The sequence below is a fragment of the Octopus bimaculoides genome, chromosome 2, assembly GCF_046866305.1.
Source record: "Octopus bimaculoides isolate indiv1 chromosome 2, ASM4686630v1, whole genome shotgun sequence".
NCBI classification, from domain to species: Eukaryota; Metazoa; Mollusca; class Cephalopoda; order Octopoda; family Octopodidae; genus Octopus; species Octopus bimaculoides.
Genome location: NC_142929.1, coordinates 2,136,695 through 2,152,875, shown reverse-complemented (window position 1 = coordinate 2,152,875; position 16,181 = coordinate 2,136,695). Strand labels below are relative to the sequence as shown.

Genomic DNA, 16,181 nt, shown 5'->3' with positions numbered 1-16,181 from the left:
TGTCTGTGTGCTCTTTAGTCAGTTTTAGCCATCGCTGCTAAGGATATGTATGTGTGTGCATATATAGATATATATATATATATATATATATATATATATATATATATATATATATATATGTATGTATGTATGTATATGTATATACATATACATATATATTTGTATGTATATATAGGTATATATATTTGTATTTATATAATTATATCATTATGTTCGAAAATAACATTTTAATTTAAATATTCTTTAAAACATTTACCTAATATATATAGTATAATATATATATATATATATATATATATATATATATATATATATATACATTCATAAATATGCATATATATGTATATATAGGTATATATATATATATATAGATATATATATATATGTATATATAGGTATATATATATAGGATTATGCACGTTTATGTACAGATATATGCATATGCATACCCACATCTATATTTGTAATTATATACATTTTTTTTATTCATAAATATATTCTATTTCTCTTAATCAAGCTTTCAGCAAACACATAGATTACTTTTTTCTTTATTCACTTCCTCTTCCTCGTTATGCGAAATGCTTATACCCTGCGAATCTTGTTCTTTTATCGTACTTGTTTTTTCTTTTTTCTGCTTAGCTCTTTTGATACAAGACTCGCACGTGTCTTTGTTGTGAGTGCTCGTATGTTCACATGCTGTAACATCATTCTCATCTGAAATAAATTCGAATTTATATGGCGTGGGCTCGCCACGCATTTCACATATCACATTAGTTAATGCTTTTATATAATTTTTTGCTAGCGTCAATGTTTCGATTTTAGACAATTTCCTATCAAGATTTACGTGAGGTATCACTTCACGCAGCTCTTGAAATGCATCGTTCAACGAATGCATACGCATACGTTCGCGTTCATTACTTTCTAAACGTCGCATGTTACGCTCTCGAGCGCTGAGCACTTTTCTCCGCCGTGAGCTTTTACGAGCACACTTCGCACGCCGTGATTCAACTGAATCTTCTGTAGTTGAACTTGCACCTGAATCTGATGGTGAGCTTGGTCCTTCACGTTTTGCGCCTCGTTTTCTCATATGGTAATCACTTGCACGCATCCCTGGTATATCCCAAACAGAGTCATTGGTCCCTTCTCCTTGAATGTCGAAATCCAAGCTTGATGTCATTTCTTTAACCTTTGAACGCATCTCCCTGAAATACAGAAAATGATAGAAGACAACATTTTAAGATGTAATTTGAACAATAAATTGAGCATTTCACAATATTATACACACACTAACAAACACACATACACAACTATATTCACAAGAACATTTATAAAAATTCAATTTAGATAACATTATATCCTCACGTCCATCGTTGGGTGAATAATTGAAATATAAGAGAGTTATTTAATACTTTTCACAAATTGTAATTCTTCTACCTTCTCTGTATATGTGTGTTTCACTCTGTGTCTGTGTGTTTGAGTGTGTATGCGTGTGTATATATACACACAGACATACACACGCACATAACCAGACGCACATAGACACACAGACACACATGTAAACACACATACGTACAAACACACACACACACACACACACACACACACAGATAGAAGGCATCAGTAAGGAAAATAATTAGGAAATATTTATGTCCATGAAACAGACATATTTACATATATAAGAAATTATCATTCTTTGAATATTAGATTATGAAAAACTCATAAACGTTAACGACTATTAAATGATAGTCTAAACTTCCACATCCTCCATTTACAAATATCTAAATATATAAAGCCATATTGATAACACTCTTTCACATCAACTTTCGGGTCTATGGAAGTCGTGCAGGGGAATTGCATGTTAAGTTGAAAGGATGTACGTTTAAGTGAATCCTTTGAAATTCGTCCGTTAGCTATGTACAATTTCGTGGAAGATACGATAATTCGAAAAACAGCTCATTTGGGAGACACATTTCAAAGCTATAACAATTGCCCAAATGCGGAAGATCTCATATCGACATGATTTTAAGCCTAAAATGTTCATACTTATAGTTCACATAACAACACTTTGTGAAGATTTAAAGCGTTTAAATGAAACAACTTATTTGTGTTACAGAGCTACACATTAACACTAAAAAGCGCATTAACCCTTTATATTAGTATGGATCTAATTTCTTCAGCGAAATCATACCTGGTAGGAATATGAACTAACGTTAGCCGATATACCTGGATTTACTGATCCTTAAAACACATTTGACTGATCCTTAAAAAACATACCATGTAGCAATATTTCGGTTGCTTAAAGTTCGAATAATAATTATCGGTATATACGCTACAAATAATCTCTAAATTGATTTCTAAGGTTAAGTCATTCAATTTTTCAGAGATTTTATCCAGATGTACGGCATTCATATTATTGGAAATAATGCACATTCATCTTCATATAAATTGCTTTATTCAATGTATTATGTAATAAATATCAATGAAAAAGATCTATGTCATTATAAATGAAAGCATGTTCACATCAAATGAATTAGAGTAATATTTTTTTCTGCCACTATATTATCAGAGCACAACAAAGATATTCTTGAACGTATAATCATTTTCATATCAGAGTCATGCTTAAGTTTATTTGTAAAAAAAAAAAACTTATACTAAATGTTATTGGCCAAGATCTTTTCTCATATAAACACATAGAATTTGCTCAACTCATTGCTAAATGTATATTTCGTGCATTATTTCGAATAAAATCGCAAAACATACAAAAAGCATGGATGTCTCCATATCATTCAGCAGGGTAAACAACGGATATACGACAGCTCAAATAATAATAATAATAATAATAATAATAATAATAATAATAATAATAATAATAATAATAATAATAATAATGATTCCTCAGATATCAGGAAACCCCAAAATGGCAGAAATTCAAAAGATAGTGCTCATGGGAACTGACTCTACGTAAAATACTGTCAATGTAATCTCAAATTTTAAATCAAACTCGTAATTTTCTTAAATATTCGCTGAAACAATACTATGTACAAAACCAAATATATGGCACCCTAGGCATAACACCAACAAAAACTTCTAACTTGATGTCTCTTGAGGTCTGTGGCTGGGACTTGGAGCCAGCTTGTACAAATGCAAAGCAAAAGACAAACAAACAAACAAACAAAAGAAGAAGAAGAAGAAGAAGAAGAAGAAGAAGAAGAAGAAGAAGAAGAAGAAGAAGAAGAAGAAGAAGAAGAAGAAGAAGAAGAAGAGATCCTATGGGATTTTATGATTCAGTGTGACCATGAGATAGAGAATAGGAAGCCAGACATAGTCTTAATTGAGAAAGAAAACAAACGATGCTGGATCATAGATATAGCATGCCCAGCTGACAACAAGGTATGCGATAAGGAAGAAAGATAAGTCGAGAGATATGACAGGTTAGCTTGGGAGGTTAAGCAGTTGTGGTCGCTCTAAAAGGTGGTAGTAGTACCAATAATTGCTGGAGCCCTGGGAAGAGTGAGTAAAAATCTTGAGAAGTACATGGAACAATAAGAGTGGAGCGCTTGCAGAAAACAGCACTGCTTGGAATCACTCGAATACTCCGGACAGTGCTCGAAAAATAAGGCATGTTACCTTAGTTCACTGGTAGTCAACAGCTGACACAGTAGTATATCTCCAGCGTTAGAAGCTGTGCAAAGACAATGATAGTAATAATAATAATAATAATAATAATAATAATAATAATAATAATAATAATAATAATAATAATAATAGGCACAAGGCCCAACGTTTTGGGGAAGGGGACTAGTCGATTACATCGACCACAGAATTTCCCTGATACTTAATTTATCAACCGCAAAAGGACGAAAGGCAAAGTCGACCTCGGTGGTATTTGAAAGCAGAACGTAGCCACGGGCGAAATACGGTCAAGCATTTCGTTCACTGTGTTATCGATTCTGCCGGGTCATCGCCTTAACAATAGTAATAATAGCAAACGCCCTTCTGCAGTGCCAATCTCCTGATGCAGTAACAGGCAGTGGCTGTCGTGGCTTCTGATCTTAAATGATTCGAAAAGTTATCATGTACATCGTTTCTCTTTGTATAAAAGATGGGCTGAAGCAAATATTATGCTCAATACTCTTTTACTTGTTTCAGTCATTTGAATGTGGCCATGCTGGAGCACCGCCTTTAGTCGAGAAAATCGACCCCAGGACTTACTCTTTGTAAGCCGAATACTTACTTTATCGGTTTGTTTTGCCGAAGCGCTAATTTACTGGGACGTAAACACACCACCTTCTGATGTCAAGTGATGTTGGGGGAACAACCACAGGCTCACAAACATACACACACACACACACACACACACACACACACGCACACACATATATATATATATATACATATATATATATATGTGTGTGTGTGTGTATATGTATATATATATATATATACATATGTAGATATATACGACGGACTTCTTTCAGTTTCCGTCTACGAAATCTACTCACAAGGTTTTGGTCGGCCCGAGGCTATAGTAGAAGACACTTTTCCAAGATGCCACGCAGTGGAACTGAACCCGGAACCATGTGGTTCGTGAGCAAGCTACTTACCACACAGCCAATCCTACCACAAATTTGCTTGTCAGTTGTTTGACTTCAACCAGTTGAGCACGTCCGTTGGTGGCTGACGATATGTGCATCTCGGATCACGAGCAGAAATAGTCGGGGAGCATCAGAGCCATGTGTGGAGAGGAATTCTTTGGGGTTTGGATAATTCACCTCTGGAAACATGAATGTTCCGTTTAATATATTTAAACAACCCTTATTCAGGGACCTTTTCAGCGGGATGGGCTACTCGACCACAAGAAAATACTAGCTGGGCCCCACCTGCAAAGTCATACGCTGTTAATCTTGATATGACATCACCATGTCGCACACATATGGTTGTGATGCATGTACCCGGTGTACCCTTATCAGACGGGTAGTCATGATAGGTATACTGGGTTTCGTATATTTTACCCCAGTGTCACTTTGATGGCATGCTCTGTTCTCTCACTCAATAATAATAATAATAATAATAATAATAATAATAATAATAATAATAATAATATGAAGATGGACAGGAAGTCAAGAAAGCTCCTAACGATGCATGGAGCCCATCAGTCACGTGCAGACACTGGTTGCCTATACATGATGAGAACAAATGGTGTAAGAGGACTGGTAAGTGTGGAAGACTGCGTGCGTATCGAACTCGAGAGAATATTAGATTATTGGAAGTAATATCATGTGGTTTGGTAAAGGAAAACTTCAAACAAAATGTTAGCTGTCAACTAAGGGGGCCGCCCATGCTTTTATAATTCTGTTAATTCACAATCATTTAATTGTCCCATATTTAATATCATGGTCTGCAATTCTGTTTAAACCATTCAAACCTTTATTTGAGAACTTGCTTTTGTCGACTATGGATTGATGAAAAGAGTAGTTGATTCGTCGGTCGTTACCCGTTCAAATATGCTTGAGGAATATTCGAACACCTGAGAAAGCCACGCGCAGTATTCTGTCACAGAGAAAATTTCTTGCTATAGACAACTAGGCGTAAATTGACCGATTCAGCACGCATCCCCGTCCTGGCCAGGCTGCTGTTGGACGCATGCATTTCGGATTGGTTATCTCCTCTTCAGCAGCAGAGATCGGAAAGCCACAACCTGTCAAATGACACATGAGACAGGTCCCGCATTTCTCTTCATCGTTTAATGTCTGTTTGTGCTATTCAGAGTTCTGTTGTAAATAAAATTCTTGATGACAGAGCTAAGCAGTGATGTGCATGAATACAAAATTGTTAAGGTTTCTGAATATAGAGAGCCTGAAGAAATGTCTTTAAAACTTTTATTCCGACGAGGTAGAGATCCGGCCAGTTACCTTCTGTACATCTGCTGCAGATGTTGCTGCTACTACTACTACTACTACTACTACTACTACTACTACTACTACTACTACTACTACTTTTAGTTCAGGTTAAAGCTAGTTAAACTTCAAAACAGTTCATCTGTTGTTGCAAAAACGTACAATTGTAAAATGAACCGGTTGTAAATAATTCAAAGATTTTCTACATAGATCGTTTCAGTTTTACAGATATCCAAAGAACAGTGGGCAATATCAGACTTATAAGATTTGGAAAATCCGAAGTAGAGGGTTGTACAATTATAAACCAGTTCCCAGCAGCGTCTATTTTCTCGGGGAAAATTTGTGATTCGAGAAAACCCCTTCGGGCTTGGAGGTAGCAGCAGCTGCGCAAGTCCAAAATGCTCGCAAGTGGGCAGAACTATTCGTCACGGACTCGTCCAGTACCTGAGACTGAGGACGTATGTCGAATATATCTCTGAACAATACAGAGATATTTTATCGTAATAAAACTACCATCGAAATGATTGTGTGTAGATTGAAATACCATTGAAATAAGAACTTGTTATTCCTGTCAGTCTTTTACATTTCTGTCGAAATCTGAAATTATTATTATTATTATTATTATTATTATTATTATTATTATTATTATTATTATTATTAGTATTAGTATTATTATTAAGGCGGCGGGCTGACTGAATTGTTAGCGTTCTGGACGAAATGCTTGGCGGTATTTCACCCGTCGCTATGTTTTGAGTTCAAATGACGCCGAAGTTCACTTTGCCTTTCATTCTTTCGGGATCGATAAATTAAGTACCAGTTACGTACTGAGGTCGATGTAATCGACTCATCTCCTCTCTCAAAATTGCTGCCCCTGTGGCAAAAGTTAAAACTTTTATTTGTTTGACTTTTGCTTTGTATTTCTACAAGTTGACTCCCAGTCTCACCCACAGACCTCAAGAGACATATTATTATTATTATTATTATTATTATTATTATTATTATTATTATTATTATTATTATCATTTAATCGATATTTAATCGATTAGTCATCTCAAATCAGGTGTTCTGAACATGCAACATCGCAGCATGCTTTATATTTTACTTGAAGCATTTGGTTCATTGAAAGGACTCAACATTATATACATGATTGTTTAACAAAGAGCAAAAATCACATGAAATCCCCAAATATATTTGTTTCTATTAGGTATGTTATGCTGATGAGAACTATTATATTTTGATGGCCTTATTTAGATGCATACATCCCGTTTACGAATATAAAGGAAAGCACCAAAGACATCAGCTGGCGTAATGACATGTAACGGAAGTGATGTAGAATGTCAGTGTTATTTTGTGGAAATATATATTAAAAAGTGTTTCCTTGTGTGTGTGTGTGTGTGTGTGTGTGTGTGTGTGTGTGTGTGTGTGTGTGTGTGTGTGTTTTGTGCGTGATAGGATGTGTTAATCTGCATTTCTGCGTTACTCTTCTTCGTTTATTTTCTTCTTTCCTTCTGCCAATATTAGTATATAGTTAAATTCTATGACAGTCAAATGTTAGATCGATTTTCCTCAAATCGTAACACGGTTATCAGACACAACATTAATTCATATTTCTTCTTGGTATATTGACTAATTGTGTTTACGAAAGCTACACAGCTATAGGTGGCACTTTTCATTCTAGAACAAAACAAAATTGAACGAATGTCCGTATGTGAAACAGAGGTCATAGAAATTATAATGGTGGAGGGAGATTGTTTCAATAGTATTTGCACAATATTAGTTCTTTTGCACTTCTTTTGTTTTTGCATCTTTTCACTTTATATCAAAAACATCACATTAATTACAGCATTTGACAATTTATCACAGGGGAGCGGAACTCTTGAACACATTCCCCTCCCACTGATGATTCAGATATAATTTTTAAAAGAAAACTGAGAGATACAAAATTGGAATATAAAGGAAACGGAACAACTATTGATTTTCATTGACAATAAATAATTCATGCTAAAGGTCATCTTATTTCACTTCTAGAGAACACCATCAACTGCAGAGTGTGTATCACTGTGTCATAAATAACGAGATACCAAGTTATTCATTTTCTCAGAAAAATTATTGGAAACGATAAATGGAAGTAGATAATACAAGACTAAAGGTTTGCTAGGCATCAGTAGGAATATGGCTGAAATACAACATGTATTTCGGTCTTTGGAGAAGTAAATCCACAGCGGCCATCATCATGAGTTGAAGGAACGAAAGTTCTGTAACAAAAGTAACTAGAAGACTGGCCTACGTGGGTTTGCTTCTCCGAGTGACTACGCCAATGACCAGAAACCTATCGCTCTGTAATGGAAAGCTGGATGTGCCTCTAGACTTAGACATTTCCAAAACCGTATTTAGTTGTAAGATCCTTCGGCCAAATAAAGGAACAGTAATCTTAGTATATTATAAATCAAGTGCGAACACCTATCAGGATCCTGATAATGTTAATGGACATGATATCAAAGGCTCATGTTCTGGGTTTGCAATTAATCATGTTCGAAACGCTTGGGAAGAAATTGAATTCACTCCTATTATAACCTGAACCGGGAATTTATTTCTTATATTTTCTTTATAAAAATTCCTTTAAAAGATCTCCAATTCTTTATGTTATATTTTCGTGATCCTATATCTTCGCTGTTATCTTCCTGAATGACCGTGAATTTGCTAAGAGTGAGCCTTCCAATCGTTGTTTTGTGTGCAGCATGGTTTTTTTTTTTTTTTTTGGCTTTTACCGTTCTATCATCCGCTGTTGCTCTTGGTGCTGCATTTGTTGTGAACCTTGAGTGACATTTCTCGTTACTTCCTCTGCTTAAATACATGTACGATATATTTTAATCAATATATTTGCACCACTCTGTAGTTTAACATCATTTAATTTAATTAATAGATATCAGTACATACATTGATGTCTGTATATTCAATAACCACAAAATACTCACTCCTGGCGGATGATCTATCTAACCTACACAAAGACTTACAGACTAATCTTGAATACGTTGTCCAGAGACTATGTAAAATGTCATCGATACAAGATCAAGCGTATACATGTATATGTATATGCGCGGAGACACGCACACACACATATGCATACACATACACAAATATATACATACAGGTGCACGAATATATATATATATATAATATACCGATATATAGATATATATAAATGTATGTGTGTATATGCACATATATATATATGTGTGTGTGTGTGTATATGCGTGTGTACATACAGGAATACACACACTATTTCACTCGCACGCATTTGCACACACAGACACACATACACGCATATAATATTTTAGTGATCTAATTTGAAACTTTAAGTGAAAATATATTTCTCTTCAATCAAGTGTTCAAATGCTGATATATTATTTACGTTTTTTATAAATGCTTTTCCCAACAATACAAAAAAAATTTCTCTCGGTGAACAAATCCTATTGATAGTAAAATTTCTCGTCGCATTTCTCAATTGCATTAAAAATTCATGATTTTGCATTTAAATACCGGATGTTGCTATATTGAAATATGAGCGATAGTATGTGAAATATAATATAAACTGTTTTGACGACACATCGTTTTGTTGTTGTGGAAGTTATTCTTTATGGCAAGCGAGCATACATTTAATAGCTTTTAAGACACGTGCGAGAAAGAAATTTTTGCATAAGCCATTTATATATTTTCTGTTGTTATTAATGCTGATGGTAATGATAATTATGATAATAAAAATAGCAGCAACAATGATAATAAAAATAACAATAATAACTATTATAATAATAATAATGATGATGATAATGATGATGATGATAATGATAATAATAATAATAATAATAACAACAACAACAACAACAAAGGAAATAAAAGCAACAAAACACCTACGCAGTCATTTTACAACTTTATGAAATGAGTAGAACACATCCAAACGTCTTGAAATAAAGAAAAACTAAAAGTGACTTCATATACCTAATGGGAATCATCTTATTTTTTATCTTGGATTTTGCTTTGGTATTTTCTATTACTGCCACGTTTTAAACATAGAAAAGAAATCGTCAAAATGAAAACGAATAAAAGCTTAATATTTTATGCTTAACGGTTTTGAGTTGGTCGAATTATCTTTAGAAAATGATATCAAAATGACAAATATATTTTTTGAAGTTACAGTTAGATAACAGCATACATTAAGATATCCTTTTGTCGCACTTGCTGTTTTCCTCATATTTACGTTGAAGTGAGAGTCTATGTATTCATATATGCATATATGCATGCAAATATATGTGTGTGTGTGCACCTGTACGAGTGAACAATGAATGTATGGAATATAATGATATGCTACGTACCTGTCTGCCTCTATTTGATGCTTACCTTTAACCTGCTCACACACACCCATATATATGCATATATATATGCGTGAATATATGTATATGTAAATGTGCGTACGTGTATGTGTATATAGGTACATAGAAAAAGCTATACCAATATATATACACACGCATACACACATATATATATATATATTATACCTGCGCATATATATATGCATGCAATGATGTCAATGCATATAAATATTTTATGGTTTCTTGTCCTACATTCAAAGTTTCGCTGACGACAATATATTTCTAGATTGTGACGCCATTCATTTGTTAATTGTATGTCGTTTGAGATAAGCATGTTCTCCTTTGGATGTTTAACAAGTATAATTATTTGCACATGGTATTTCTAAGCTGATCATTCATCTTTTATGTTTTACTTGTTTCAATCGTTATACTGCGCCCATGCCGGGGCACAGCCTTGAAGGGTTTTAGGGGAACGAAGCGATTCCAACATAGCGTCTCCTTTAAAGCTTGGTTCTTTAATCCTTTTGCCGAAGCTCTAGGTTACATGGATGCAAACACGACACAACTGATTGTCAGGCACACACACACACACACACACACACACACACACACACACACACACACACACACACACACACACACACACACAAACATATACAGACATATGTATGTAAGCATATATGTATATATGTAATATATGTATATACGGCGGGCTTTCGGTTTCCATCTACCAAGTCCACTCACAAAGCTTTAATCAATCTGAGGTTATAGTTGCAGACACTTGGCCAGCATACCACGTAGTAGAACTGAACCTGGAACCACGTGATTGTGATGCAAACTTTCCTCTACAACCCAGTGGATAATGCGTCCGTCCATGTTTTCAGGCTGGAGTGAAATATATGTACTTTTTTTCTGTACATCTGTCATTGAAATAAAGTTTGTTAAGTTGTAAGTCGCATACTATCAACCGTGATTTTCCATTGCGGAGAAAAGGGGGAAATCGAATCAATGTATGCGACGATGCACTTTCAGGCGAAAATTAAAGATAATTAACGATTATTGAAATGAAATACCTAAAATGGTGTTGGATTGGAATATCATTTGATCACGTAATCGACCAGAATATCGAATGCTGTGATGCATAGTTGCTAACGATGCGCATTGCATTGTTTTACCTTTCACATGATACAACCCTGCTGCCTAAGCGAATAGGTGACCATCCTCCCTGATCGGAGCGATGTTCTGTCACAGGGTTGCCCATTTACAGCTGATTGGACTGGAATAGCATATAGTCAATTATTTTGCTCAAAAACACAACGTCAGACTCACTGCCGAAATGGAACCCCGCATCTAGCGATCATGAGCATTCTAACCACTAAGCCAAGCACCTTCACACATTGAAATATTGTGTACTGTTACTAATTAAGCCCCTGCAGTCAGTTCATGTGTTTACAGTCCCAATGGAGATTTAAGACGGTGACAAGGAAATTGAAAGGAAGTGCCATATTGGTAGACGTCGTCTAGCTTGTGAGTTCTTTGCAGATATTTTTGGTGATTTTAGTTGAAAGATAAATAATGCAGAGTAAGGAGACACTATCCGGTGATGTATTGTCATGTATTTATAGAGAAAAATGTAATAAACCGTTCTCCGTAATTTTTGTTTATCTATTTTATTTTCTAATTAGTATTAAATATTTATCTTTCTGCGCTGCTCTTGGGGATCACAAAGTTTCTAGACAATTATGAAAAAACAAAAACAAAAAAAACAGGTGATTTCTAAAGGCGTTTTAGACCAAAATTATCAAGATGCATGTTGAAATGTGGGGAGAAAAAGAATAGTAAGAGGAGACAGAAGGCGTTTGGGAAAATAAAGAACAAGGAAATAAAAGAGATTTGAGAAGAAACGGTTTGTGTTTGTTTTACCTGTTCCAAATGTAGTACAGCAAAGTAAACAAATATTTAGGAGGAAATCGTATAAAAAAACATAAACATAACAATTTGTAAAGGAGTAAAAATAACAAGCCCACGTGACAATAGCATTTCTTTTGATGGTTAAGGTTTTGATAAATTGAATACAATTTTCATATTATGATATGAAAGAAGAATCGATTGTTAATCTGAACCAGTATATATATATATATATATATATATATATATATATATATCCTCCGACGCTACTCTATCTCTTTCTCTTTCTCTTTCCTTTCTCCCCCCCCCCTCGTTCTTCCTCTGTACTACTACGTATCTCGCCTTACCCCTCTTGTTCTTCTTCTGTACTACTACGTATCTCGCCTTACCCCTCTTGTTCTTCCTCTGTTACTACTACGTATCTCTTTTTTCCCCCTCGTATTTCCTCTTTTTCTTTTTTCCTCTCGTTGCTCACCATTCTTCTACTTCCTCCCTCTCTTTCTCCCTCTACCACTCTCTCTCTTCCCTTTACACCGGCATGGTCACATGCTTCCGGTCAATAATCCTTTCCTTCCTTGGCTTTCGCCAAGTAACACACGCCACCACTTTGTCTCTCTCGGTTCCGTGCCTCATCGCGTTCATACACACATAATTTTTCTCGTCTGGCCGTAAAGCCTTTTCTGTTTGTTTTCCTGTCTTGTTTTTTGTCCGCCACTACATTCCTCCATGGCTAGATTTAATTTGCGTATACAGATTTAATCTGCGATCCATGGGACGAGCCGTTTTAACGTTGCGTCCTGCCCGAAGCTCGTCGAAACGCCGGTGTTAAAACGTGGGTAGCTGATGAAGTAGAATGTTCTCTATGTGGCTCGTGTGTTCTCGTCTACGTTTGTTTGCAATGTCCTGTACCCAGATATGCACCTATACATACAGGTGGATGTCGGTATGCACATACCTGTACGTATATATGCATATACTCATTTACTTTTGTTTTTATATATATATATATATATATATATATATATATATATATATATATATATATATATATATATATGTATATATATATATATATAATTTAGAGTAAAGAAACAAAGTTCATGAACTCATCCATGAAAATCCACAGTCACATATAGAAAAATTGAATAAGTAAATACACTAAAAAGAACTATAATAAAATACAAAGTAATAATCATTAAAATAATTCAAATAATACAAAGTAATAATCATTAGTGTATTTACTTATTAAATTTTTGTATATGTGACTGTGGATTTTTATGGATGAGTTCATCAACTTTGGTTCTTTTCTCTAAATTATATATTTATATATTAGATACTGTGAAACGTAATTTAATTTAAATTTTTGATAAATTGAATTTAATTGAGTTTTTACCTGTAAATTTGGATTTTTATCCCTAATATGATATATATATACGCGTATTATTTGATAAGTTAACTTGGAATAAAACCTCGTATAAACGGAAGTACAATCTTGCAAGCGATGCATACGGAAATTCAGGCCCATGATACGGTGTAATCATTCAACTTTTATGCGATATTTCTAAACGTTTTATATGAAATTATGTATCATTTATTGTAATTGCATACAATGCGCACTTGAAAGAAATCTGTTTCAGATATGCACATGAAATTCTCTTAATCTGCCGTGTTGAGATATCAAGCCCTAAGCTAATTTGTCCCTCACTGAGAACATAGTTTTTGCATTGAATCATTTCTCAGATGACCGTTGTACAGTATGTCCCCTCAGGGAAGTGTTTGAATATTTCTTGTGCTCCTTAAGAGGATGCTGCTAAATATGTTCCTATGAATACCTCTAATCATCCATCCAGCGTTTGCTTTTTGTATCCTTTTGCTCATCACATTAGTAGCTGCACGCATTTCAATGACAGTGTGTCAGTACGCTTTAATTTATCAGTTGTGTTTCTATGCTCTCTACACTATGAATGCGGTTGGTGGACCACAAATTCTCTTCCCAGTGTTTTAACCCCAGGCATCACTCACTTAGTCTTCAACCACTTCGTTGTGTAGCTTTGTTTGTATATTTCGATGAAGTAAGTGTAAACAGAGCAAACTTGTCATTTAATTTATACGAAGGACGAATCGATGCAGAGTAAATCTTGTTTAGAATCGTTTTTATTTACAAATACAGTTTTGCAAGTTGAAAGAGGGTTTGCACTAAATTAGAGGGATTTCGAAAGAGAGAAAAGGGGGAGAGAGACAGAGAGAGATTTCGAAAGAGAGAAAAGGGGAGAGAGAGACAGAGAGAGATTTCGAAAGAAGGATGGAGGTTTCGGTGTAGCTATACCCTTAGGATTTCTCCCTTTATAGTTGAAATTTAGAAAGGGAAATATCTGATCAAGAAGGACAAAGCCATTACCACAACTGCCATCACTCCCCATCAACAACGTCAGTAACAACCTCATTGACGCATATAAATTGAAGAACATCTATACCAGTAAAAAGAACAGCATCTACATGACCATCATCTCTCCCGCCTCTATTCTTCTCAAGTTAACATTCTCGGCCACGTATAACAGAAAAACTGGAATTGACACAACAAATGCTATTAAATTATTAGCACTACCAAATCTGTAAATCCTTTCTCACAACAGCTTTTTCACTTTACGTAAACTCGTGAAATTCTATTATAACAGATTCCAATATAACGAATATTTTAATATGTTGATCTTTATTTTTCAAACCCTGGATCCGCTTTATATTGAAAAAGAGACAAATGTTTCTCATTAAAAAGAACTTATTTCCAACCAGTGATGAAGTACAGCAAAACAAAATCGAAGCTAAAGTTTCTCATTACGATAAATCTTTTAGTGACAAAAGTCTGATAAAATTAGACAGGTAGGCAATATAGAATATTGATAGGGACATGCATAATGCGATGCTTAGAAGGCAGGTGGCCTTAGCATCAGTGCACAGACTTTAATTTACTAACTACGAAATGTTTATATTGGTTTCAATTGGTGCAAATTGAGTAAAGCGAAAACATCAGTTATATTCGGTTTCTTTATTGCGCATATATGCAAATTCCAACTGTAAGATGTATAAGAATTCATTTAATAATTTTCCAAAAATTGTAAGGGTGAGAAAGTTTTCAAAAGGGTCGATCTAATCTGTTTTATAGAATTAGAATTTTGATTTACCAAATAAGACGATCTGCGATACTATTTTTCCGAATTATAAGCATATAAGCGTTTCAATCAAGATTATATCATCTTTTGCTAAACAAATTCTTCTCACCCAGAGAATGTAAATCAAATTTCATAAATGAACTGCCCTTACCAATCTAATAAAATGTAATGCAATTTATGAGAAATGAATTTAATATATGTTATTTCAATATATAAAGATTTACAACAACAAACACTATTTATGAAGACCGCGATACATACGTCTTTCATTTAAGAACTCTCAGAACAGTACAAAACAGAACACAAGTGAATATGGTAGAAAGATATGCTGTATGGTACTTATTGAAACAAACTACCAGGTACTGGGACAATATCAGTCAGGTAGAATGCATACAGCCAAATAAACCAGCTTGGAGACTGATTGTATTTAACTGTCTTTCTATGCAATATTTCCAAGTGATTTTGTATTAAAGTGGAAAATTGAAAGTTTTAAATAATTCATGGTACGCTTTTATTACTTCCTTATCCTTCTAATTGTAGACTTGTACAGGAAAAATAAGCAGTTGGCTTTCAACATTTACAAACATATTAAATCCAAAATGGCAGAATCTGTCATGCGTCTATAAATGCATTACATTTCTTTCCTCTCTGCATTATAGAATATTGAATTCACAAGCTGAATTAGACAATTGTGTTTTTCAATTTCCTTTTGAATATAGACATTTTCACACAGCCCTACTTTTTTCCATTATAAAGCTAAATTAATGCTGGATAATAGGGATCTATGAGGAGTGTATTACAATTTGCTTTTTTATTACACTCACACTGAACATTATAATGTG

General features: G+C 34.3%; 1 protein-coding gene across 9 annotated transcripts in view; it reads right to left on the bottom strand.

Moving 5' to 3' along the window:
• Positions 1 to 460: 460 nt before the first annotated feature.
• Positions 461 to 16,181, bottom strand: part of LOC106868307 (uncharacterized) — a 284,018-nt gene continuing 268,297 nt past the window's right edge. For 8 of the 9 annotated variants that reach the window (XM_089340319.1, XM_089340325.1, XM_089340346.1 and 5 more), the window contains one exon: positions 461 to 1,202. In XM_089340319.1, the coding sequence (XP_089196445.1) occupies positions 521 to 1,198 (678 nt within the window). In that variant the 5' untranslated portion in view covers positions 1,199 to 1,202 and the 3' untranslated portion in view covers positions 461 to 520. Of the gene's footprint in view, positions 1,203 to 3,627; positions 3,678 to 16,181 lie in introns of those variants that run through there. The other variant, XM_052975343.2, reaches the window with a different exon arrangement.